Source organism: Podarcis vaucheri, assembly GCF_965113315.1.
Source record: "Podarcis vaucheri genome assembly, chromosome: 5".
In the NCBI taxonomy this organism is placed as follows: Eukaryota; Metazoa; Chordata; class Lepidosauria; order Squamata; family Lacertidae; genus Podarcis; species Podarcis vaucheri.
In genome coordinates this window covers 96,870,034-96,893,904 of record NC_138763.1, presented here as the reverse complement: position 1 = coordinate 96,893,904, position 23,871 = coordinate 96,870,034, and the positions used below count along the sequence as shown (strand labels likewise).

At 41.3% G+C, this 23,871-nt stretch overlaps 1 protein-coding gene across 2 annotated transcripts in view; it reads left to right on the top strand.

The window, feature by feature from the left end:
- The window catches only part of UVSSA (UV stimulated scaffold protein A), a 50,725-nt gene extending 27,130 nt beyond the window's left edge, over nt 1–23,595 (top strand). Inside the window, exons 8-13 of one of the 2 annotated variants that reach the window (XM_082223115.1) lie at nt 7,336–7,498; nt 9,045–9,170; nt 9,721–9,904; nt 11,661–11,772; nt 16,441–16,624; nt 21,644–23,595. In XM_082223115.1, coding sequence (XP_082079241.1) covers nt 7,336–7,498; nt 9,045–9,170; nt 9,721–9,904; nt 11,661–11,772; nt 16,441–16,624; nt 21,644–21,737 — 863 coding nt within the window. In that variant the 3' untranslated portion in view covers nt 21,738–23,595. Of the gene's footprint in view, nt 1–7,335; nt 7,502–9,044; nt 9,171–9,720; nt 9,905–11,660; nt 11,773–16,440; nt 16,625–21,643 lie in introns of both variants that reach the window. The other variant, XM_082223114.1, reaches the window with a different exon arrangement.
- The last annotated feature ends 276 nt before the right edge of the window (nt 23,596–23,871 follow it).

The following is a 23,871-nucleotide window of genomic DNA, read 5'->3' as shown; positions in this document are numbered from 1 at the left end:
TGCCAAATTAACATTACCAGGGTTTTTAATGACCTCTCATTTGTATAATCCTTATTTACACTTGCACCTGATCTCTCAGGATGGCAACCATTTTGCAGTTTGCTTGTTGTTTTGTATGCCTGTAGTCATATAAGCTGACACTCCAGTCTTCCTCTGTCTGGAATGCATACATAAATGGAACACCAAGAGCGATTTGACTTGTGAAAGGGTGGTTTTAAAGAGCATGCAGGCAACAGTTGTAACAACAATAGATGGATATGTTCTCAGGCAAAAAACTGTTGTGTGTAAACAAACAAACAAACAAACAAACAAACAAATATGTACCTCTGCATGTAATGCAATACTGAATATGCAATAATAGATCAATAATTTTCCAGGCTGCAGACTATCACTTCTTCTTACTAGCAAACTCAGGTGACAGGTGAAGGCAGAAATGGAACCAAAAAGGGGCTACTGATAAGCAAGACTGAAAGGTCAGAATGCTTGGAGAAATTTCTAGGGTTGCACTAAATAATAAACCTAGCAGGGCAACTCCCTCATATTCCTATGAGAGGGGAAGATCCATTGCAACATTTTCTTGCAGATCCCACTCCCTCCCCCCTTACATGTGGTTCTCTTGGAATTGTAATTTCCAGCCTATTTGTTTTAATTACATTGGCAAAAGTTTTATTCTTTATACAATATCCTTATTAATAAAAATAATAATTTATTATTTATACCCCGCCCATCTGGCTGAGTTTCCCCAGCCACTCTGGGCGGCTTCCAATCAAGTGTTAAAAACAATACAGCATTAAATATTAAAAACTTCCCTAAACATGTATACTCCTTTGTATAGCTACAAAACAGTGTGATGTACAGACATGGTTTTGTAGACATGCAAAGGAGAACATATGATTAAGGACATTGTATAAAGAATAAAACTTCTGTCAAAGTAATTAAAACAAATAGGCTGGAAATTACAAGAGAACCACGTATAAGGGGGGACAGGACTCATTCAGCTGCTACTTGATAAATAATTTCTGCATGGTAGACCAATTGCGTGCTCAGAGTACTATCCATGAAACATGAATTGTTGCCAAAAACTGTTTGTATGGAGTAGGATCCCGATGTCTCCACTTCAGTGTCAGTGCTGCACCTCTTTTACAGCTGCTACACACTGGATTGGCATTTTCATCAGAGCTATCCAATACAATCACCACATCTGCTTCCTGGTCAGTTACTTCTATTTCAGGCACCATTAGTGTATATATATGAAAATAGGATTTTATGTCACAGTGTGCGTCATTTTAAACTTGCTTGTATTGAATTGCATATGCCATGTTACTTCCCATTCACCCAGTTTGGAGGGATCTGTTTGGAGCCCCTCACAAACCCTTTTTGTTTTAACCACCCTGAACAATGCATTATTAGCCGCAAACTTGGGTGCCTTGGCACCTTTAACTAGATCATTTCTGTAAAAGCACAGGTCCCAATATGAATCCTTGAGGGCAGTGCTGGATTTACGCATAAAGCTAAACAAACTATAGCTTAGGGCCCCACTCTCTTGGGGGCCCCGAAAAAATCCAAAGGAAAACAAAAACTGGATGCACATTTCCAAAATAGAAGATAAAAAAAAAAAATTACTTTGGTAAAATACATATTTTGTTATGTGCAAATGGCTTTAGGTCCATAAATTACTATATAGCATATGTTCTACACAAAAAAACAGCGGCAATTTGTTGTTGACAAAGGACAGCTGGACATATAAAGGGCCCCATTACCTTCAGTAGCTTAGGCCCTCATCAAACCTAAATCAGGCCCTGCTTGAGGAACTCAACTTTCTGCATCCCACCAATGGGAGACTCGTCCATTTATTCTTACTCTCTGTTTCCTGGTTCTTCACTGATACACAAGAAACTCTCTCCTCTTATTCAATGACTACTAAGCTTATTGAGGAGTCGGATGGCATATATGGTGATGTATTTTGTCAAATGCTTTTTAAAAGTCCAAGTATACTTTATCAGCCAGATCACCTCTATCTAACTGCTTCTTGACAAATACCTCAAATAGGTTAGTGAGACTGGAGCCATACTGGTTCTGCTTCTTTAAGACTTGTTCTTCTATATGCTTGGTAATTCTACCTTTAAGAAGGCTTACCACAAATTTTCCCAGAAGAAACTTTAAGCTTTCTGGTTGTAATTTCCAGGACCCCGCCACTCAGCAGATCCCTTTTTAAAAGTGGTGTTTCATTGGCCACTTTCCAGTCATTAATAGATTATGATTGTTGGCATCCATCTGTCTTGAGAGACAATGGAGTGCACCTCTGGGGGTGAAGCCAGACCACTATGTTAGCAGCAGTGAAGTGGCCTCCTTAGGCCATAAGTCTGGGCAGTGTGTGGGGGAGGTCCTGAGCTGTCAAGACAACAAGATATGGTCCAAAGAAAAGCAGAGCAAGACATTTGGCACCAGCTTGGCTTCAGGAATTGCTGGAAGGAGGCATACAAGGTGCTATCCAACCCTCTTAGGGACTCCACTCCGGATTTGTGTAGGGTTTACTCCTTAGGCCAAGGGTCAGCAACCTTTTTTCAGCTGTGGGCCGGTCCACCGGCCCTCAGACCATGTGGTGGGCCGGACTATATTTTTTTTGAGGGGGAAATGAATTAATTCCTTTGCCCCACAGATAACTCAGAAATGCAATTTAAATAAAAGCACACATTCTACTTATGTAAAAACACCAGGCAGGCCCCACAAATAACCCAGAGATGCATTTTAAATAAAAGGACACATTTTACTCATGTAAAAATACACTGATTCCTGGACCGTCCACGGGCCGGATGGAGAAGGCGATTGGGCCGCATCCGGCCCCCAGGCCTTAGGTTGCCTACCCTTACCTTAGCCTTTCCTTCTCCTGAAGATATCATGGAAGACAGCAGAGGTTTAAAAAGGTACAGGTACCCCTGACCATTAGGTCCAGTTGTGGACGACTCCGGGGTTGCGCGCTCATCTCGCTTTATTGGCCAAGGGAGCCGGCGTACAGCTTCCAGGTCATGTGGCCAGCATGACTAAGCTGTTTCTGGTGAAACCAGAGCAGCGCACGGAAACGCCGTTTACCTTCCTGCCGGAGCGGTACCTATTTATCTACTTGCACATGACGTGCTTTCGAACTGCTAGGTGGGCAGGAGCAGGGACCAAGCAATGGGAGCTCACCCTGTCGCTGGGATTTGAACCGCCGACCTTTTGATTAGCAAGCCCTAGGCTCAGTGGTTTAGCCCACAGCACCACCCACGTCCCTCATAGCAGAGGTTTAGGATCACAGTTTTCCTTCTGCAAGATGGGCCACCTTCCCAGGTGGTCGAGCCCCATCTGCCCCTCACTAGGAATATAATATAATACCACATGGTGTGTTCATGCATGCACATACAAACAAGACTTTCCCAACAGAACATTTTTAACCAAACTATTGCGGGAGTTACAAGGAACGGTTACAGTGTGGAGTGCTTCTGTTGAGAGTGTCAGCCGGCCACCCATGCCTTTTTGGAGAAAGTCCTCTCTGTTCTGTTTCTCCTGTCCCTCACCAGATACTCAGCATTCTGTGGCCAGAGAATACCTAATCACCATTATACAGGGATTTTGGGGGGAGGGGGTGCGGGTGGCTGGTTTCCTCCTTTAGTTTTATTCTTCCTATTTTCCCCCTATTTCGGCAAGCATTATTATTAGTAGTAGTAGATCATGGCCACTGGGCCCATCACCTCCTGGCAAATAGGAGGGGAAGAAATGGAGGCAGTGAGAGATTTTACTTTCTTGGGCTCCATGATCACTGCAGATGGTGACAGCAGTCACGAAATTAAAAGATGCCTGCTTCTTGGGAGAAAAGCAATGACAAACCTAGACAGCATCTTAAAAAGCAGAGACATCACCTTGCCAACAAAGGTCCGTATAGTAAAAGCTATGGTTTTCCCAGTAGTGATGTGTGGAAGTGAGAGCTGGACCATAAAAAAGGCCGATCGCCGAAGAATTGATGCCTTTGAATTATGGTGCTGGAGGAGAGTCCCATGGACTGCAAGAAGATCAAACCTCTTCATTCTGAAGGAAATCAGCCCTGAGTGCTTACTGGAAGAACAGATCCTGAAGCTGAGGCTCCAATACTTTGGCCACCTCATGAGAAGAGAAGACTCCCTGGAAAAGACCCTGATGTTGGGAAAGATGGAGGGCACAGGAGAAGGGGACGACAGAGGATGAGATGGTGGGACAGTGTTCTCGAAGCTACGAACATGAGTTTGACCAAACTGCGGGAGGCAGTGGAAGACAGGAGTGCCTGGTGTGCTCTGGTCCAGGGGGTCACGAAGAGTCGGACACGACTAAACGACTAAACAACAAAGTAGTAGTAGTAGTAGTAGTAGTAGTAGTAATGTATTGGGACTTCCCTGAGCATAGTGATATCCCTTTCTCGCCTCAGTAGCCCTGTTTTGGTTACACAGTCATCGTAACTCAAGCACCCAAATCGTTTAGGATAAATGGTAAAATGACAACAGTGGGCAAGAGTCAAAGAAAAATGTAACTAGATTCATGGGAAGTATGAAAATCCATTTCTGGTAAGGAGTGTGTGTGCATGTATGTGCATACATGTTTATGTTAAAAGGAAAAAGGTAATGAAAATTCTCTTCAGCACACACTTGCCTTTTGGCATGCCTGAAGTAGTCATTTGTGTGCCATATTGTGTTGATAGACATGTATTTTGGATTAGCAAGGGCTATGCGCAGAACAGAATGGAGGAAAGGGAGCAGAACCTTTTTCTTCAAATCTTTTTGTTCATATTATTTACATTCTAGTTCGGTGGGATCCCCCCCCTTTTCAATTAAATATATACTGCGACCTACTTCTGATTCTCCTAAGTCCAAATGGCTGATGAAACCTGTTCTTTTACTTTCTCTGAATTTTCATTGAGGAGCTTTTATCTCCTCTTAATCCCACCATTTCTGTCAGGACACAATCTCTTTCTCAAATTTACATTTTAATTACAAGGCCAGCTGAACTAGCTAAAATCAATAATGTCAGCATTCAGCAGCCTAACTTTCAGCTGAAATCCCAGCCTCTCTATTTCCTACTATTGATTTATCTCTTTAACGCTGTCTACTTTATTGCTTCAGGCAAATAGGTGCCATTTGGTCAATTTAAACAACAACAAACACCACCAGGAGATTGGACTTTAAAAAAAAAAAATCTTCCTAAAACCAAGTATTGCAATAAATTTGAACCAGGGTATTGTAGTAGTGATAATATAAAGGATATTTGAAAACGGAGGGGTTTGAATGGGGGATTAGCTTTAGCTATTGAGCTTTGTTCTGTTTCTGGTACAGACATGCTTTCTGCCCAAAAATAGTATTTTTCTTTGAGTATTTGTTTTTACTCTATGTAATCAAAATTAATTTGATGCCTGATTATTAGAATGAATTTGGTTTAATTTACTGGAAACAGATTATCTTCAACTGACTGAGCCTCTACCCCTCCATTAGCTAAGGTTCTCTAGTCTCCCCCCACCCCCAAAAAATATGAGACCGCCAAAGCCCATGAAAGAGAAAATTATTGCACTTACATGTAACTTGCTGGTCTTTGAAAGTCTTTCTGCAGCCCATTTGCCTTCCTCCCCATAGAGGCTTCTCTCAATTGAAATTGACCTTAGTGGTGTCTAGGGGGAGGTGATGTGATGACCTGGCCCTTCAGCTGAGGTCTCTGATACCAAAGCCATCATCAGTCAAAGGGAGTGGGGGCTCCAAGCTCTAGAGCAGTGTTCCCCAACCTTGGGTCTCCAGCTGTTTTCAGACTACAATTCCCATCATCCTTGACCACTGGTCTTGCTAGCGAGGGATGATGGGAGTTGTAGTCCAAAAACAGCTGGAGACCCAAGGTTGGGGAACACTGCTCTAGAGGATCCAATGACTTGACCTACTCATGCATAGATCCCATATGTGGGACTGCAGTGCGTCCTGAACAGTGGCAGGTGGTTGTTTGGGGGTGGGTGGGTCAGTATTACCTGTAGATGCATCCTTGGAGAGAAAAGAGTTGCATGTCAAGTTCTCCCACCCCATCTCATTGCATCAACAACACTTTCAAACTTAGTAGAAGTTGAAAAGTTGGGGGGGCGGGAAAATGATAGTAGGTAGCAAAGAAGAGCCTATTGTTTTGAAGAGAGTTTTGTTTGTTGTTGTTTAGTCGTTTAGTCGTGTCCGACTCTCTGTGACCCCATGGACCAGAGCACACCAGGCACTTCTGTCTTCCACTGCCTCCCGCAGTTTGGTCAAACTCATGCTGGTAGCTTCGAGAACACTATCCAACCATCTCGTCTTCTGTCGTCCCCTTCTCCTTGTGCCCTCAATCTTTCCTAACATCAGGGTCTTTTCCAGGGAGTCTTCTCTTCTCCTGAGGTGGCCAAAGTATTGGAGTCTCAGCTTCAGGATCTGTCCTTCCAGTGAGCACTCAGGGCTGATTCCCTTCAGAATGGATAGGTTTGATCTTCTTGCAGTCCATGGGACTCTCCTACCAAAGCAACAAAAGGGATATTGTTGTGGGCAGTCTCACTATATGCAGTGAAACAAGGATTGGATAGAACAGGCATAGGCAAATCGGCCCTCCAGATGTTTTGGGACTACAACTCTTATCATCCCTAGCTAACAGGACCAGTGGTCAGGGATGATGGGTGTGGTCCCAGAACATCTGGAGGACCGAGTTTGCCTATGCCTGGGACAGGAAATCACAAAATGCTTAACCTACTAGCAATAGCCAACATAATAGGGTGGCCAGACCAGCTCCATAACTGGCAAAAGACAAAGTTCAGGACTCCTTGGGGCTGTCATTCAGCTTCCTTATTATTGGAGCTGCAATCACAGTGGCAAATACAGGTCTTGGAACACTAATTGTTGTCCCGTCACTGTAAAACAAGAGGGTTCTGTTAGGACTGTGCCCTGGGTTGGCCTCTTCCAATTCTCTTTCCATTCCTCTTATAGTATCACAAGTTCTCAGATATGCTAGATCAGACACTGTATTTCTGAAAGAGTACAAAACTTTTTCTGCTGCTGGGAAAAGTATTTGGTTGGAGACATTTGTTAATGTGGAGTCTAAATTGGGCAGTGGTGCTTTTGCTTGGACTTTCTAAAGAAATATGGGTACAAATGAAATTTTGTCCTATACAGGTAGAGTTAGTGTTTTGGTGAAGACCAGAATTTTGCCTCAGATCAGTATTCCATTTCTGAAACGTGCTGTACAAACTGACCAGCTGTTACTTTCCAGAGACATAGGTTTCCTCCATACAGTATGTGTCAGCAAATGTGTGCTTACCCCAATTTTGCTTTTCTTTTGTAGGGTTGGAACCAGTATCACCTTCAAAACCCTTTGCGACAGGAAGAGCATCTGCAGCAACCTCCCAACCTAAAAGAAACGATGAGGAACTTGATCCAACCTGTGCAGCCGCAACATGGAAAATGATCCAAGATAAACTGCCTAGATTACATCTTCCAGGTGCCAGGTTGTAAGGAGACCAATATTCCGTTTGCAATCTTACCCTTTGCATTTCACGATAAACAAAGGCGGGCCTTAATACTTACAGAGCATTAACCTTGCTTCTCTCCTGTAGAGAAGAGGTTTTATTTAGTGTTTGGGATTTTTGCCCTGGTTGCCCTCACCAACTACGATGCCTCCGGGAGCTAGTGATTGCCACCACCGAAAGGGCAAGGCCAAGTTTGAGCTGCTAAACCAAGCTCACCCTCATGGCAGAGGAAGAGACTTTGGGAAAAGCTGTGGAGAAGATGCTGTTGATGCAGGGAGGAGGCAGTCCTGTCTGTCTCCCTTTTTTGAGGGGAAGGCGGGTAAAGGGGATCCTCTGAACTGTCTCTAGTCCCTCAGTCTTCTTGCCTGCCCTGTTTTCCCTCCTGTGGCTGTACTCATCAATCAGCCTGCCTTGAACATATTCTTGGGTCAGTCTGGTTTTACTGGTATTATAATAATAATAATAGTAATAGTAATAGTAGTAGTAGTAGTAGTAGTAATAATAATAATAATAATAATAATAATAATCTATTATTTGTACCCCGCCCATCTGGCGCTGTGGTCTAAACCACAGAGCCTAGGATTTGCCGATCAGAAGGTCGGCGGTTTGAATCCCTGCGACGGGGTGAGCTCCCGTTGCTCGGTCCCTGCTCCTGCCAACCTAGCAGTTCAAAATCACGTCAAAGTGCAAGTAGATAAATAGGTACCATTCCAGCGGGAAGGTAAACGGCGTTTCCGTGTGCTGCTCTGGTTTGCCAGAAGTGGCTTAGCTGTACGCTGGCTCCCTCAGCCAATAAAGCGAGATGAGCGCCACAACCCCAAAGTCGGCCACGACTGGACCTAATGGTCAGGGGTCCCTTTACCTTTACTGTCTGCTTCCACTTTTCTTTTTGCCAAAGGTTATGTTCGTTTTTGTTCTCTTCATTTGGACACGACTTGGACAAGACCTTGACATTCCATTGTTGCACCCATAACCCAGGTTTAAGGTGCCGTTCATCCCCTAGCTTTCATATCTCAGTTTCTAACACTGGTTGTATTCCCCTCAAAGCACTACAATTCGCAGAGTGATTTAAAAGTCAATTCCTCTTTCCAGGGAACTATGGGAATTGTAGCTCCATGAGGGGAGTAGGAGTCTCTGAACAACTCCCAGCCCTGTTAACAAACTACAGTTCCCATAACTCTTTGGGGGAACTCATGAACTGCTTAAAGTGGTATAATACTGTTTTAGACTTCTAAAGACAAAGGCAGTATTTAATCAGCATCGTGGTTCTTGCTTGGTTTGTGTTGTATTGTTCTTAGCTTTTCTTGTTAAAGTACCTTGGAAAATCATCTAAGAGTTATGCACGTCTTCTCGTGAATCGTTAATTCCTTGTCATAGTTAAAGTATTTGCTTTTCACAGCATTTTGACCTGCTAAAAGTTGACGTAGGTCTAACGTGAAGTGGATGCCAATTGTTGAATGTTTCCTGTCGTTCTGGATAGTAACTGTTGTCTCTTCATCATTTATATTTTATCCTGCAAATCTAGAAATTCTGAACCAGCGTCACCCAACAATAAGTCTGAAGAAGAAAAAGCCAAGGCCCCGGTCGTACCGTTTGGGTTAGATCTTTTCTACTGGGGTGAAGAGCAGCCAGGTTCTGGGAAGATTATTAAGTAAATATACTGCACGTTTTCTTTTAAAATATGTAAAAAAAAATCCTCTCTTAAATTGTGACGCATCAAGCCTTATCTGCTCATTTTTACTGAAGCCTTGAAATGTAAAAACTTTCTGCACACTTGCAAATTTTATGAGCCGTCTGATGACAGCGTTTCTGACATAACCTGATCCATTTCTAGAATTCATTTTATTAAATTTATATGCCAGGCTTCATCCAAAGATCACAAAGCTATTTACAACGTAAAAACACAAAATGATAAATTGACCTTACAAAATATGTGATGAAGCTGCTTATGGAGAAGTGAATCACTTGCAATCCTCTTGAGATAGTAGTTTCATTATATATTTTTTTAGCTTACAGCTGAATTAAATATATTCAATATTTTAAAAAATCAAAGTTGTTCAGGAATTCGGGCATGTAGCTCAAGCAGTGTTTAGATATTTTAAAAGAGTATGTCATATATCAGGAGATGGTGTTAAAATGTCTCTCTAAAATTTATGTTTATATTCATGACAAAGCACTGATGTAACTGTTCTGTTTTCTAGATGTTCTTCTCAGCATCGCTTCTGGGCACCCAGCGAAATGGAAGAGGAAGTGGAAAACAAAGAAGTTGCAGAGATGCTGAAGAGCAGATGTATAACATTTGCTGGCAAGTTTGAGCCAGTGAAACACAAATGCCGGGCCCCAATGCCTAATGGAGGACTTTGTGAAAGGCAGGATAGATTTAAGGTGGGTGCTTAATAACACCTCTGGAGCATTCCACTTGGTCCTATTTTGCCATTTCTTTAAAATATTAATACTGTAATGTGCTTGGCCAGAGATATGAGGCAGCAGTTTGAGGGAAACTCTAGAAGGGAAGAATTGAATGTAATCCAAAATGAAGTCCCACGTAGTACACCTGTTGCATTACTTGGAATTGAATTAGGTCTCCTTTCTCTAAAAGCCTGCCTCCGTAATTCATGATTAAATGATGGAAAATAATCTTGTTGCTGCTAGACCAACATGGAGCAAAATTAGACTTGCAGAATGGAAAGGACTGGGGCCTGGGCACAGCCTTTTAACAGTTTGATGCTGAATTATTCAGTACCAGTATAATGTCTTCTCAGGATATTTCTGACCATAAGATTTGTGGTGTAAGATCACTGAGAATGCCAAAATGGACTTTGACTATGAAGAATTTCAAGTCCTCAATTTGGTATATTAAACTTAAATCCAGCCATAAAAGAACTGTTTGAAGAAATGCTTCCCTGTTTTCCTAAAAGAGGGAATGTCCTCTGTTTTCCTAAAACAGAGGATGACCTCAAGTTCTACTGCTCTGAAAGAGTGAAGGAATTGCACTAGTTGTTTTTATCTTGGAGTTTGGGGTTGCAATTTGTTGATGATTGTAGGTTTTGTGGGTTTTTTGTTTTTTTTTTAAATGTAGGTACTTTTAGCATTCTTGCAGAAGGAAAAGCAAGGTAGTTTTTTAAAAATAAAATAAAATATTTCTGGGAGGATAGCTATGCTCTGCAGCAGCAAAACAATGAAGGGTCCGATCACTTCTTAAAGACTACAGCTGCAATCCTGTACTTGTTTGCCTGGGAGTAAATCCCATTGAACTTGGTTGAACTTTCTTCGGAGTAGGCATGCACATGATTGCACATTTACTGTGATAATAGTTTGTATTCAGATTTTCCACATTGATGTTCATTGCAGTATAATCTCATTTTAAACATCGTTTCCCCCACCCTGAAACTAAGAACACAAATAATTTAAGGACTTTCTTTGTAGAGCAAATGCTTTAGCCTTGCCCTTCAAGACGGGATGACCAGATTTTTTCCCCCAGAAGGAACAGACACATTCATAGGTTGCAGGTTGGATATTTGGTCTGATCCACTAAGTCCATTCTTACATTTTCAAGCAGAAAGTACTTTGTGTTTAGGCAGGCAACATACTCCATACAAAGAAAATGCACATATGAGTAAGATGAAAGAAAGAAAGATGATTAAGTGAATCCACAAATTCATATTTCTCAAGGCTGCCTCTCTATCTTCTAAAGATACTAAAAAAAAAACCCTTTCATTTCACTATCACTTTCTCAGTGGTTTTTGTATATTGGGAATTTGCAGGTGGAGGAAAAAGCTTGGAGTGCATTAACATGTATGTTGAGTGCAGAGAATTTGTACCAAACCCTTGGCTCAAATAAGCATTTCAGGGAACTACAAATAGGAGTTTTCAGAACTGGTTCCAGTGATAGCAAAGCAAAGTTCCCTGGATTTCATGACCACCTGCTGTTGGGATATTCCCATTATCCAGAATGATATGAATCAGACAGCACAGCCATGTATCTCAAATAAACCCACTTGTAGCTTCTCTGTTCTATCCATAAGCTACAAAAAATGTTCCTAATCAGGCCTAACTTGTTATAAATATATATATATATATATATAGAGAGAGAGAGAATATGTGTGTGTAACAGCACAAATATCATTGTTTCTTTCTGAAGTGCCCATTTCATGGAAAAATAATCCCCCGGGATGATTCCGGGACTCCTATTGATCAAGAAGACAGAGAGAGAGAAGCAAAGCAACAGTTTGAGAAAAAGGAAAAGCAACCAGGTTTGTATGTTTAATGAAATCTGTGATTATTGAGTTTAAAATATGTGCAAAGTTAATTTAATTTAATTTATAAATTAAAACATGGATTTATCCTTGGTGGAAATTTGGAGAAAAAATAGATTATTCCTGGTGCAAGAAAGGACAAGTCATATTTACTAATACCTTTTTTGACAGCATTTTGGTTGTACCCAAAATGCTTTTCATAAATTAAAGCTCTATATTTTGTGTAGCATAAGCTGTTTTCTAAATTCCAAGGGAAATGACTATTTTGCTGCTTTTAGATAATAGTGCACAAACTTCAACAAATTAATTTCGGGTGAAATGTTACATTCCTACACTTCATAGCCTAAGCATAGCTACAGTCAAAGTCATAACTGGAACAAGAAAGAAGCTAAATTATCAGATCCTCATTAGCAAAACTGAAAATGTCCCTGTGCCTCAGGCCTTGCAGCACAAATGCCAGTCAGAGCTGGATTAAATTAGGGGTGGGAAACCTCTGGCCCCCAGGCCAGTCTTGGCCTGCCAGAAGGTCTAGTTTGGCCCATGAGGCCATTTCCCCCAAACCACACCCAATTTCTCATCGCTAGTGACATTAGTTCAGGCACCCCCAAACTTGGCCCTCCAGATATTTTGGGACTACAATTCCCATCATCCCTGACCACTGGTCCTGTTTGCTAGGGATCATGGGAGTTGTAGTCCCAAAAACGTCTGGAGGGCTGAGTTTGCCTATGCCTGTGTTAGCTGATGGGCAGGAGGAGAAGGCTTAATCCCGCATTGGCTTGTACACCTTGTTCCCAGCAGGATTTAACACATGCTCCTTAGCAAAAGCACTGTTTGAAACAGCTCACGCTTCTCCCTCAGCACCCCCCTGCCTCTGGCCACCCAGTCACTTAAAGGAGAAATACAAGCTGTTTCCAAAAACACTTGCAAAATGCTTCAAGCACAAAGCAGGTTCTCTCCCCTCTTCCCACTGAGTGATATTGCAGGAGATCAATCCTGTTTGGTCCAGGTGCACAAGAGAGCTCTCTTTAGAGAGCTTGGTCACACCCCCAAACCTAGCAGGAAACCTTCGCTACCCAGCAGGGTGGATTTGATTTAAATCAAATTTATTTAAATCACTAGTCAGTAAGACTTGATTTAAATCACATATTTTTTACAAAAAGATTCATTCTTGCTCTATAATCTTAATATTTACAACCAGATGATAGTTTCATTTTTGGAATAATAAATTTTCAGAACAGTTTTTACAGTTATATCAAAAATTACTGATTTGCTTATACCATTAGAAATACATAGGCAGATAATTATGAAATTATTGTGAGGTTTAATAAGTTAACTGTTTATATTTGGACAACTTTTCTGCTGTACTTTATTGGAAGGAGAAAAAAACAATCATTTTCTTACTAACAATTTAAACAATTTATTTAACTAAAGCAATAACATTATGGCATATGTATCCATGTTTATTAACTGATGTGGTTAACTTAAAAAAAAAAAAAACTTAGACTGAGTTTTAGCACACATGAAAAGCTTAAAATAAATCCTTATTTCCTGATGAATAGCCTTTGGACTATAATATATCCTAAATAGAAAACTATCTTTAGAAAGATTTTTCCTCCAAAAGCGTTTTATTTTAAAAATCCAATTTAAATAATAAAAAAGATTTATTTTTTTAAATCATTCATTTTTATCTACCCTGTTACCCAGTGTCAGCTGGTGCTAGGGGAGGGTGACCCAGCTTTCTTGTGCACCCAGACCGATCTTTTTGGCTGCACACATTGCAGAAATAAAGCAAGACACTGCCAACAGGAAGGTTTTTTCCCCTTGAAAGGAAGGAAAGAAACTTCCCTTCAGCAGTGCCATGGTGCCCACTACCGACATCATTTGCAATGTCAATTGAGAGGTGCTCTGTGGCGATGCCACCTGTCAAATTTGGCCTATGAGGCAGTTCTTGATAGGACTGTCACCTACGGAGCCAAAAAGGTTTCCCACTCCTGGATTGATTGTCTGTTTGTTTTTTTAAATTTGCCTACCACCTTTCAAGGGACGCGGGTGGCGCTGTGGATTAAACCACAGAGCCTAGGACTTGCCGATCAGAAGGTTGGCGGTTCGAATCCCCGTGACGGGGTGAGCTCCCTGCCCACCTAGCAGTTCGAAAGCACGTCAAAGTGCAAGTAGATAAATAGGTACCGCTCCGGCAGGAAGGTAAACTAGCTTTCCGTGTTCTGCTCTGGTTCGCCAGAAGCGCCTTAGTCATGCTAGCCACATGACCCGGAAGCTGTACGCCGGCTCCCTCGGCCAGTAAAGCAAGATGAGTGCTGCAACCCCAGAGTCGGTCACAACTGGACCTAATGGTCAGGGGTCCCTTTACCTTTACCGCCTTTCATCCTTGTATCTCAGGGCAGTTCTGAGCATAAAGATAAAAACACAAAATGCATAATAAAAACAAGAACAAAACAAAACCCCTCCAACAAACACATTTAGAGGGATATAGGATATTAGTCAGCCCAAGGCCCAGTTGAAGAGTAATGTGTTCGCCTGGTTCCTGAAGGTGTGTAAAGAAGGGGCCAGGCAAGCCTCCCTGGGGAGAGCGTTTCACAAATGCGGAGCCACTGCAAAAAAAAGGCCCATCATCGTATTGCCACCCTCTGAACCTCTTGTGGAGAGGGCACACAAAGAAGGTCCTCTGAAGATGGATGTCAGGGGCCAGGTCAGTTCATACGTCGATTGATTGAGAGGCAGTCTTTGAAGTATTGCGGTCATGAGCCCCTTGAAGCTTTATCGGTCAAAACCAACGCTTGGAATTGGGCCCCTGAAACTAATTGGCAGCCAGTGCAATCGGGCCAGTTAAAGGGATGGTTTGGCAAGAATAAGGCAGCAGTTGCTCTACGTGGTCCTTGGTGTCTTTGCAAGGGAGGAGAATGTCTAGCAAAATAGAATCAGCTGGCTCTGCCCCACCTGTTAAGACACTTGCCCCTCCCTCAAATGGACGCTGGCCTCACTGGTTCAAGGTTTCAGAAAGAGTGTCCCCTTTTTTCAGAATCTGGTTCCCCTGAAAATAATGGCATCTACCATTTTTGCAGTACTAGAAATAAAGAGTTGGGACGTGAGGCAAAGTACCGTATTTTTTGCTCGATAAGATTCACTCACTTTTTCCCTCCCAAAAAGTAAGGGGAAATGTGTGTGCGTCTTATGGAGCTAATGCAGGGTGCGCAGCTATCCCAGAAGCCAGAACAGCAAGAGGGATTGCTGCTTTCACTGCGTAGCGATTCCTCTTGCTGTTCTGGCTTCTGGGATTCAGAATATTTTTTTTCTTGTTTTCCTCCTCCAAAAACTAGGTGCGTCTTGTGGTGTGGTGTTTCTTATAGAGCGAAAAATACGGTAAAAGACGAAGCATTTTGAGTCCCCTCTTGTGCCCTTTATATCTTCCTGTCCAGGTAACTGAAAGCAAAAGGTTGAGCGATCCTCACGCTACAGTGTAATAGTGATGAAGCCTTGATTTCTGTTTCTTGACTCTTTAAAAATATTACATCCTCGCCCAAGTGTCCACGGAGCTTCAGGCTCTCCTGAAACGACGAATCATGAGGGATTAGGCTGACCTGCTAATCTGCAGTGTTCATCCTTTTACAATAGTTCACACAGAGGAGCAAATTAAGTGCCTATTTTTTGTGTCAGCCCTGAAGAATATCTGGTTTTCCAACCCTTAGTGACTTGTTAACAAACAGGTATCAGGACAAGGTAGTGAAGGCAGCCCCTGGCCAGTCAGATGTGAAATAGTATCTCTTTACTAACTACAGTATTGATTCCGCCCTACCCCTTGCAAACTGTGTAATTTTCTTTTCCCTGCTGCTAAACCAGTAACAATGTATGAAGAGCTTTAGGGGCCCATCAGTGCTCAAAAAGGCTGTTCTTCCTGGCACGCTATCGATTTTTCTCAAAGGCTTTTAAATTGCTCCTTCATTTTACTCAAATGCTCATTTCATCTCTACTGAACGCCAGCGTTCTTTTTGTGTGTGTTTAAACAATCGCTCCATTCCCAGGGTTCCTAAACTGTGTGTCTGTGCTGCCTTCTTATTTACTGGGAGATAAACTGTTTAGTTTTTGTTAATCTTGGATTAATAGTTCCTGTATCTGAATTGTTCTGCTTTGTATTCCTTTCCTTCAAAAAAAGTAAACTGTGTCATCCGTCTGCTGCAAGTGAGTGCTTTAATTTTGCCCTTCTAGGCTTCTTGCCTTGGAATTTTTCTAGAGCTCCATTTGCACTTAATAGAAAGGTTCATCAGCGCTCCCCAAGCTGGTGCCCTCCAAGTGTTTGGAATGCAGCGCACACCAGCTGTGCTGATGGAAATCATTCACCAAAAAGACCTGGAGGGCAGCTAGTTGAGGGAAGCTGCTCTAGATCAGTGTTTCCCAACCTTGGCTCTCCAGCTGTTTTCAGGCTACAATTCCCATCATCCTTAACCACTGGTCCTGCTAGCTAGGGATGAAGGGAGTTGTAGTCCAAAACTAGCTGGAGACCCAAGGTTGGGAAACACTGCTCTAGATGATATCTCTTCGGTGTGGAATAGTTTGATTTTTTTTTTCTGACTCGGCCTCCATTTTTAATTCGGTTCTGACATTCTGAAAATTCAGCATTAAACGCTTGTTGGTGTTTTTGCCTTTGTCTAGAGTGGCAAGACCCAGAGTTCATGAGAGAAGTTGAAGCAGCCACTGGGACTGATCTTGGATCCTCTCGGTACAGTGGAAAAGGAGGGAAAAAGAAAGGGAAGAAAAAGAAATACGCAAACCTCACAGACCTGAAGCAGCAGGCAAACACTTCTCGCTCCCGCCTGGAAAAGAAAGTTTTCGATAAGTAAGAGGCTACTTTGCTTATAATGCCTATCTTGTTTGTTGCTCTGCTAATTTACTTTTGTTTTTATCATAGAGTTGGAAGGGACACCAAGGGTCATCTAGTCCAACCCCCCCGCAGTGCAGGAACATTGCCTTACTTCTTTAGAGTGTGCCTTTTATATACAGTATCAAGGAAAATACAGGTTTTGGTACCAGAAACGCTGTTGCTGGAAATCTGAAATTATGTCACTTGAGTCAAAAATATGAAGTTACACACAGTATTAAAACTGTTAACGATAAGATTTATTTTAAAATTATTTGTGTTGATTCATGGAATATTGCTACATAAGAGCAGCTAGTTTTTGTGCTGTCCATATTAGGTATGTTACTGGTAACATCATTGTCATCATTTGAACAGTGGTGATTGGACTTTATTGCACATTGTATGTATTCCATATCTCTGTGCATTGTGTTTGCCTTAAAGTAATGGATATCTGTTTTTAATACACATTTTTATCAAGCATTATTTCTACTACAAAAGACTGTGGAAGTGCTGAGTTTCCTTGACAATGTTACAGAAGAAAGTAGCAGCTTATGCATACATCTGATATTCAGTTGCATAAGATACATAACAAATACAATAGCATTCCTTGAATACATAAAACATGCTACTTTTTAAGGAAAATGGGATGGAGCATAAGAGATATTAATAATAATATAGCACATGCTCATCTTTCTATTTTCATTTATACCCAACAGAGCTATTAAGTGTTAGGGTTGGAGTCCACCCTCTCTTCCTTATTCCCAAACTGGTCAGCTAACAGCTTTGCTGGTTGTATAGATTGCTTCTTTGTGTGAGGAGTCTGTTCTTTAGATCACAGGAATCTATGCTTACGAAATAGCTAAGCGCTCCCAATTCAAAACTGTAATCCTGTGCAAGCCAGTATGTTGAACCCCTCTGCAAATCTGACTATACACAAGGGCAACTACCTGCTCAGTGCCTGGGTGCTGATCATTTAGAAATCTGGTCCCAAGAAATAGGCAGCAAGAAGTCTGAAACTGTAGCATGTTTGTGCAGAAAATATATGCTTCGTGTCTGTCACTAAATAAGAATTCTTTCTCCTTTTTGTTTTGTTTTCTATAATTTTTACTAAATTTTCTGTTTTATATTTTAGAATATTCATTTAAACAACCTTAAAATATCAGTGACCCCTTCTTCTCTTTCCATGGTTCATTTGCATAACATAAAGGTAAAGGTACCCCTGCCCGTACGGGCCAGTCGTGTCAGACTGTAGGGTTGTGCGCCCATCTCACTTAAGAGGCCAGGGGCCAGCGCTGTCTGGAGACACTTCCGGGTCACGTGGCCAGCATGACGAAGCTGCTCTGGCGAGCCAGCACCAGCGCAGCGCACGGAAACACCGTTTACCTTCCCGCTATAAAGTGGTACCTATTTATCTACTTGCACTTTAGGGGTGCTTTTGAACTGCTAGGTGGGCAGGAGCTGGGCCCGAAAGACGGGAGCTCACCCCGCCGCGGGGATTCGAACCACCGACCATACGATCGGCAAGTCCTAGGCACTGAGGTTTTACCCACAGCGCCACCCGCGTCCCTAGCATAACATAAATCCCTGCATATTTTATATAAACTAAACCATTCAGTATTCCATTATTACATCCATCAAAACTTATTTACACTGTTGAATTTCATCTTAATGCTGCCCACGTTTTCAAATATTTCCCTCCCTATATTCAGTAAACATTTTCCAATCTTCTTTAAACATCTGTTCTTCTTCTCTTCTTCTATATTATAGGTCCGCAAGCTGCGTATATTCCATCTGTTTGAATTGCCATTCTTCTTTAGTTGGGACTTCGCTCATTTTCCATTTTTTCCCATTCTTGCTTCTTCCCTATATTTTGCGGACAGGCATATACAGGCCAAAGCCAAGAACGTTCTAGAGTGCTCTGCACATGAGATGGAGTAAGGAAAGGCCTTCTATCCATCTTCCTTCAGAGTAAAAACATTAGGAAACTTTGAGACTTTTCATACCCTTTGAATACCCAATTCAAAGGGTATGAAAAGTTAAGTGTAGTTGCATGAGCAGTGCACACCAGACATTTTCTCAAATGGGATTTCCCTCTTCTCCAGCTCACTCTTGTTCAAGGAAGCTGGAATTGCATCTTCTGCAACGAAGTGTCCTTAGCGCTGATGCACAATGTATCATTTGTCTGACCTGATGTTTTAACACAATTTATTCATACATTCAAAATGTTATCGCTAATGTTTCAGCATCTTCCTATTATTATTTATCCCGCTTTTATTCCTAAAAGGAGTCCAGTGCAACAAACATTAAAGTAGCACCAATATGTAAACAGCGGCTGTTTTCAAATAATACACACATCCACAGTGTCTGTGACTTGAAATGACATCCTTGTGGCTGTGGGTCTGTGCCTAAGTAGCCACAGCTCATTCCACAGCTGTGCCAGCCACTACCACAAATGTGGGCTGGTGACATGAAAGCATTCCCAGACGTACAGATCTGCCTTCGTTGCATGTTGCAACCAGTGCATGTTCCAGCCGTGCCACAGTGACTGTTTGAAGCCAGCCTCTGTGTGGCAGAACGACAGCAAGTGTGATCAATCCAAGTGGAGCAAAACAAATGCCATTAAATCGAGAAGCAAAACACTTTTTGTTTGCAACAAAAATACTAGTGTTTACAATATTATATAACCTCAAAAGCCCGAATGAGCCAGTTTTGAGGGATGTTCATTATTTTAAAATGGTGTTGCTTTCCTTGTCTTGATGTAATGGTTGTTATGAGTAATGAAAACTCGCCTTGCTTTTCTTCTCCTCGCAGAACAACACATTGTCCATGACAATCTTGTATTATCTGGTCTTATTTTGAGGAGTCAATAAGCCATAAAGTTCTAATAAGCAGAATTTCACATCAGCTTTAGAAAATAAATTTTAAAAGTTGTTTTTAGTTTACTGTGCTTCGTGCTAATGATTTTGAATGTGTGTTAGTGCCAGGCGTGGGAATTCAATCTGTCATGTTTTAATAGGTTTCATAGTTTGCAGCACTAAACAAGATGATAACCTTGGCTTTATATAACAGTCCCAAATTACTTGAAATGTACAGGTGATAAACCCAGGCTCTAGTCTGCCAATAAAGTTAAGTGAAATTGCACACAGATCATCAGAGTGGGATCTCATTTCATTTACAGTATCTCACAAGCTAGTGCTGCTAATGTAAAACCTACATGACATGAAAGTGCCAAGGCCATTGTGCCGTGCTAAAGACTCACTTTTCTCCTGCCAATTAAATATCATTCCCGCTCCAAAACCATGACCACATAGTTGTCGTTCTTTTATAGCAATGCCTCCTGTAAACTCCTCAAGCCAGAGGAGTTTTGCTTAAAGGGCCACCTCTTTTAATCTGTTGCATTTGCTCCATGTATCCTCTGCCCTTAGACAACTTTAAAAGGTTTAAAGCAAAAACATGCCCAAAGCTATCTCCATTGTTGTCCTAGTTTCCAGGAAATATGACGGCAAGCTCAGTAGCTGGTGGTATCTAACGGGGAGCTTTTTAAACAGAGGCAGGATGGCCATCTGTCAGGGATGATTTAGTTGAGATTCCTGCATTGCAGGGGATTGGACTAGATTACTCTCGGGATCACTTCAAACTCTACAGTTCTGTGATTCTATGAATAACGAAGTGTGGAAGCTTTGGGGCACCTTCAGATTGACTGCCATCAGTGGCTGATGTTAGTGCCATCAGTTAGTTGGGTGCGAGAATTCAGCCAAGATGCATGTGAACAGCACACATGGGCCTATGGTGTCTATGCCCATACAGCTGCCAGTCATCTTGCAACTAGAGGGGATGGTTGTGCTAGAATATTACAATACAGGTTCATAGAAAATTTGTCTCACTTACCTTATTTGCAGATTGGAGAAGCTAAGCTTTAGGGACATCCTGTTGCAGGCCAGTAGGAAAACTAGGCACCTGTCTCAAAAACTAGAGATATCTAGAAATTCTAAAGCTGACTTGGTGAAGGGTTGACATATACACAGTAATTTTTATCCTCGAGCCTATACTTGGAAAAAACACATGAAATGTAGGAGTTTTGTGAAGTTGATTTGACTGAGAGAGTGTGATTTGCCCAAGTTCATCAAGTGAGCTTTAGGACTGTAATTTGTGTAGTTTAACACATATAAAATAAGTATGGAAATAAGATTCAGTGGCTTCAGTTTATTGAAATGGATTGAGATCCTTCCCTTTGTGTGGTCTGTAGAATAATAATAATAAAAAATAATAATAAAAAATTATTTGTACCCCGCCCTCCCCGGCTGGAGTTGGGCTCAGGGCTGCTAAAGCTCTTCCCTCTGATCTGAGCAACTCTTCTCAGTTTATGCTTGGGGGGGACGGACAAAATTTGTTTCCAGAAATGATTTTATGCAGATGCTTTGAGTTCTGTTAAAAACAGCTATTTGCAGGTTTGTGGGATGAATTGAATGGATGCATGCATGCACAGGGCCTGTTGTTAAGACTTTGTGGTTTAGGGGCCCCATTAAACTAATTTGATAGTTTCAAAATAGTTGCTGTTTGTTTATATTGCTCTGGTTAATTCCTTTTTAATGTACAAAACGCATTCTGCTCACTGCAGAAGATCATAAACATTGCCCCCTAGAGGTACATGTTCCATATATTCCCACTTCAGTGTTTAAAATTTCACTAAAGCAATTGTGTAAAAATGAATGTGGCCATAAAAGGTGTGGTGTGCGATCATTACAGTGAAGGACTTTGCTTTGTTTATTTCTCTTAATGAGCCCATTGCTAAATTAAAACTTATTTCTGTAGCTAATTTAATTAAGATTATAAATTTGCTCTGCTTCGTCATCAGCGCAGTGTTGTGGAGGCTTGATTAGCAATTAATCACATCCCACTACATTATATTTGCTCACATGTTCATAAATGCTGCTCACATTTGTGCGCAACCTCAGTTTCGTTCTCTCCTTTTCATCTTGTCTTGTTTTCTTCTTACAGAACAGCCATGAAGCGGGTGGTGAAAGCAATGAATCGAATGGATCAAAGAAAACATGAAAAGTTTGCAAACCAGTTTAACTATGCACTGAACTGAGTTGCCGTAAATGGCAAAACTGCAAGGACCTTTGCCCGTACTGCCACTCTGTAGAGGAAAGCATTTTATTGGACTAGTTTACTTAGTATCAACTTGTGTAATCTAATACATTTTACAATGGAGATGAATTGTACACATAATTTTGTGTGTGCTTATATTGATAACTGTTCTGTTCTCATTTTAAACAGAAGACTTGTGGTTTGTATATATTCTAACACCACTCTAGATTTTTTACTTTTTGGTGGACTGCAGATTCTCAGCCTTTAATACCTTGACTCAGTGGTCACAGATGATGGGAGTTGTAGTCTATGATGGGAGATGATGATGGGAGTTGTAGTTCCCCACCCTCTATTCTTCAGGAGCCACACTCCCCCCCCCTTTTTTCTTTTGGTACATTCCATTTCCAACACCTGCATTTACTTTCCCTGAAAGAATAACATCTGGCAACAAAGGACAAACTCCCCTTGAGCAGCTTTTGTGTCAATCTGGATGTGTGAGTTTATTCCTGCGATTCGGCAATTGTCCAGTTGTCTTTAGGTGAGAAGGTGTTCTTCTGTAGTCAGCACACTTGTGACTAACTGAGAATACAAGCGCTTTGCCAGAAACATTCTCTGTGGCTGTAACTATGGGCATAAGGTTTGCCTGGAACGGCTTCCTTTTAAAAGCATGCCTTGGCCCTTGGGTGCACAGGATCACACAGTCTAGGTTTCGTGGGTGAGGTCAGCCTTGCTCACAGTTTTCATTTCACGGGAAAGTCATGCCTTATGGACTACCATCACATGCACAAAGCAAGGAAAAATTTATTACTTGTGTACCATTTTAAATGCCCAAGACTCTTGTTCATGATGGTTGTCAGATGTCTTCATTTTTCTTGTAGGAATTTGCATGTAAATTTGTTAATAACTTCTAAAGAGGAACAACTATGTTCTGTGAACCGCCCTGAGACCTCCAGTTATAGGGCGGTATATAAATTCTAATAATAATAATAATATTAATAATAATAATAATATTAATAATAATAATAATAATAATAATAATAATAATAATAATAAAGTTAATTCCTGCCTGGGGGATCTGCAGACTTGCAAAATGGGCCCAGTGGAGAGAGCATGAGTGGACACTGAAATAAACAATAAATCTTGGTTTTTTTGAAGTTAAACCCTCCCCCATTCCAAAAAAAGGAGAGAAAAAATATCTATGGGCACGTGGAAAGGACAGTGGCCGCTGAGGGCAGAGCACTAGTGCAAGATTTTTGAAAGAAAGCTCAAGACTGCTGAGTTTCTGGGTGCAAGAATTGAGCATTGAGCTGGACGCATGAAAAGCAGCAGAGTGAAAGGCTTGTGTTGAGCAGGAAGATCACTGTTCGCTCCTCACTTACACTGCCAGTTAGGAAAATGGATTAGCCAAGCTTGCTCTCATTCACCACAAGCACACCTGACCCACGGCCAGGTGAGTGCACCTTCGCAGGAGGGAGAGTGGTAGGGTCAGCGCAGCGGGCAGGACCATACTGTGTGAATTCTCTTTTAAATGACATTAATTAAAGGCCTTGTAATGACAAAAGAGTTGAAGAGCTATATAAAGGAAATAATATGTAAAATGAAAATGAATATTTAAAATCAAAATATGTATTTATTGTAGGAGGAGGAGGGCCTGGTAACAAAAAAAATTGTGAAAATGTTTATGGATATTGCACTTATAAATAGTGTGTTTTGCCTTGGATACTTTTTTCTTAGTTTTGTTTAAAAAATTATTAGGTTTTATAAACAAGAATAAGGTTATACAAACAAGTATACCAAGTTTTCTCATGTCATTTGTGTATCACAAAAAAAGCATAATAAATGTGGGGAAATATCTACAACATGTGTTTCATTATTAGTTGTCAATGTACAGGTTCCTGGTTCATGAATTGGTTTAGAAAAGAAAGAAAGAAAGAAAGAAAGAAAGAAAGAAAGAAAGAAAGAAAGAAAGAAAGAAAAGAAAAGAAAGAGGGAGGGGAATGGTGAGTGGGATGGGTTCGGGTGGTTATACTTCTATTCTACTTAGTGTGGGTGGATACTTTTTTCTTACTCTTTTCTGGTAGCACTTTTTTCCTTTTTTATTTTCCAAAGTGGGCCCCCTTTCTCCCCCCCCCAAC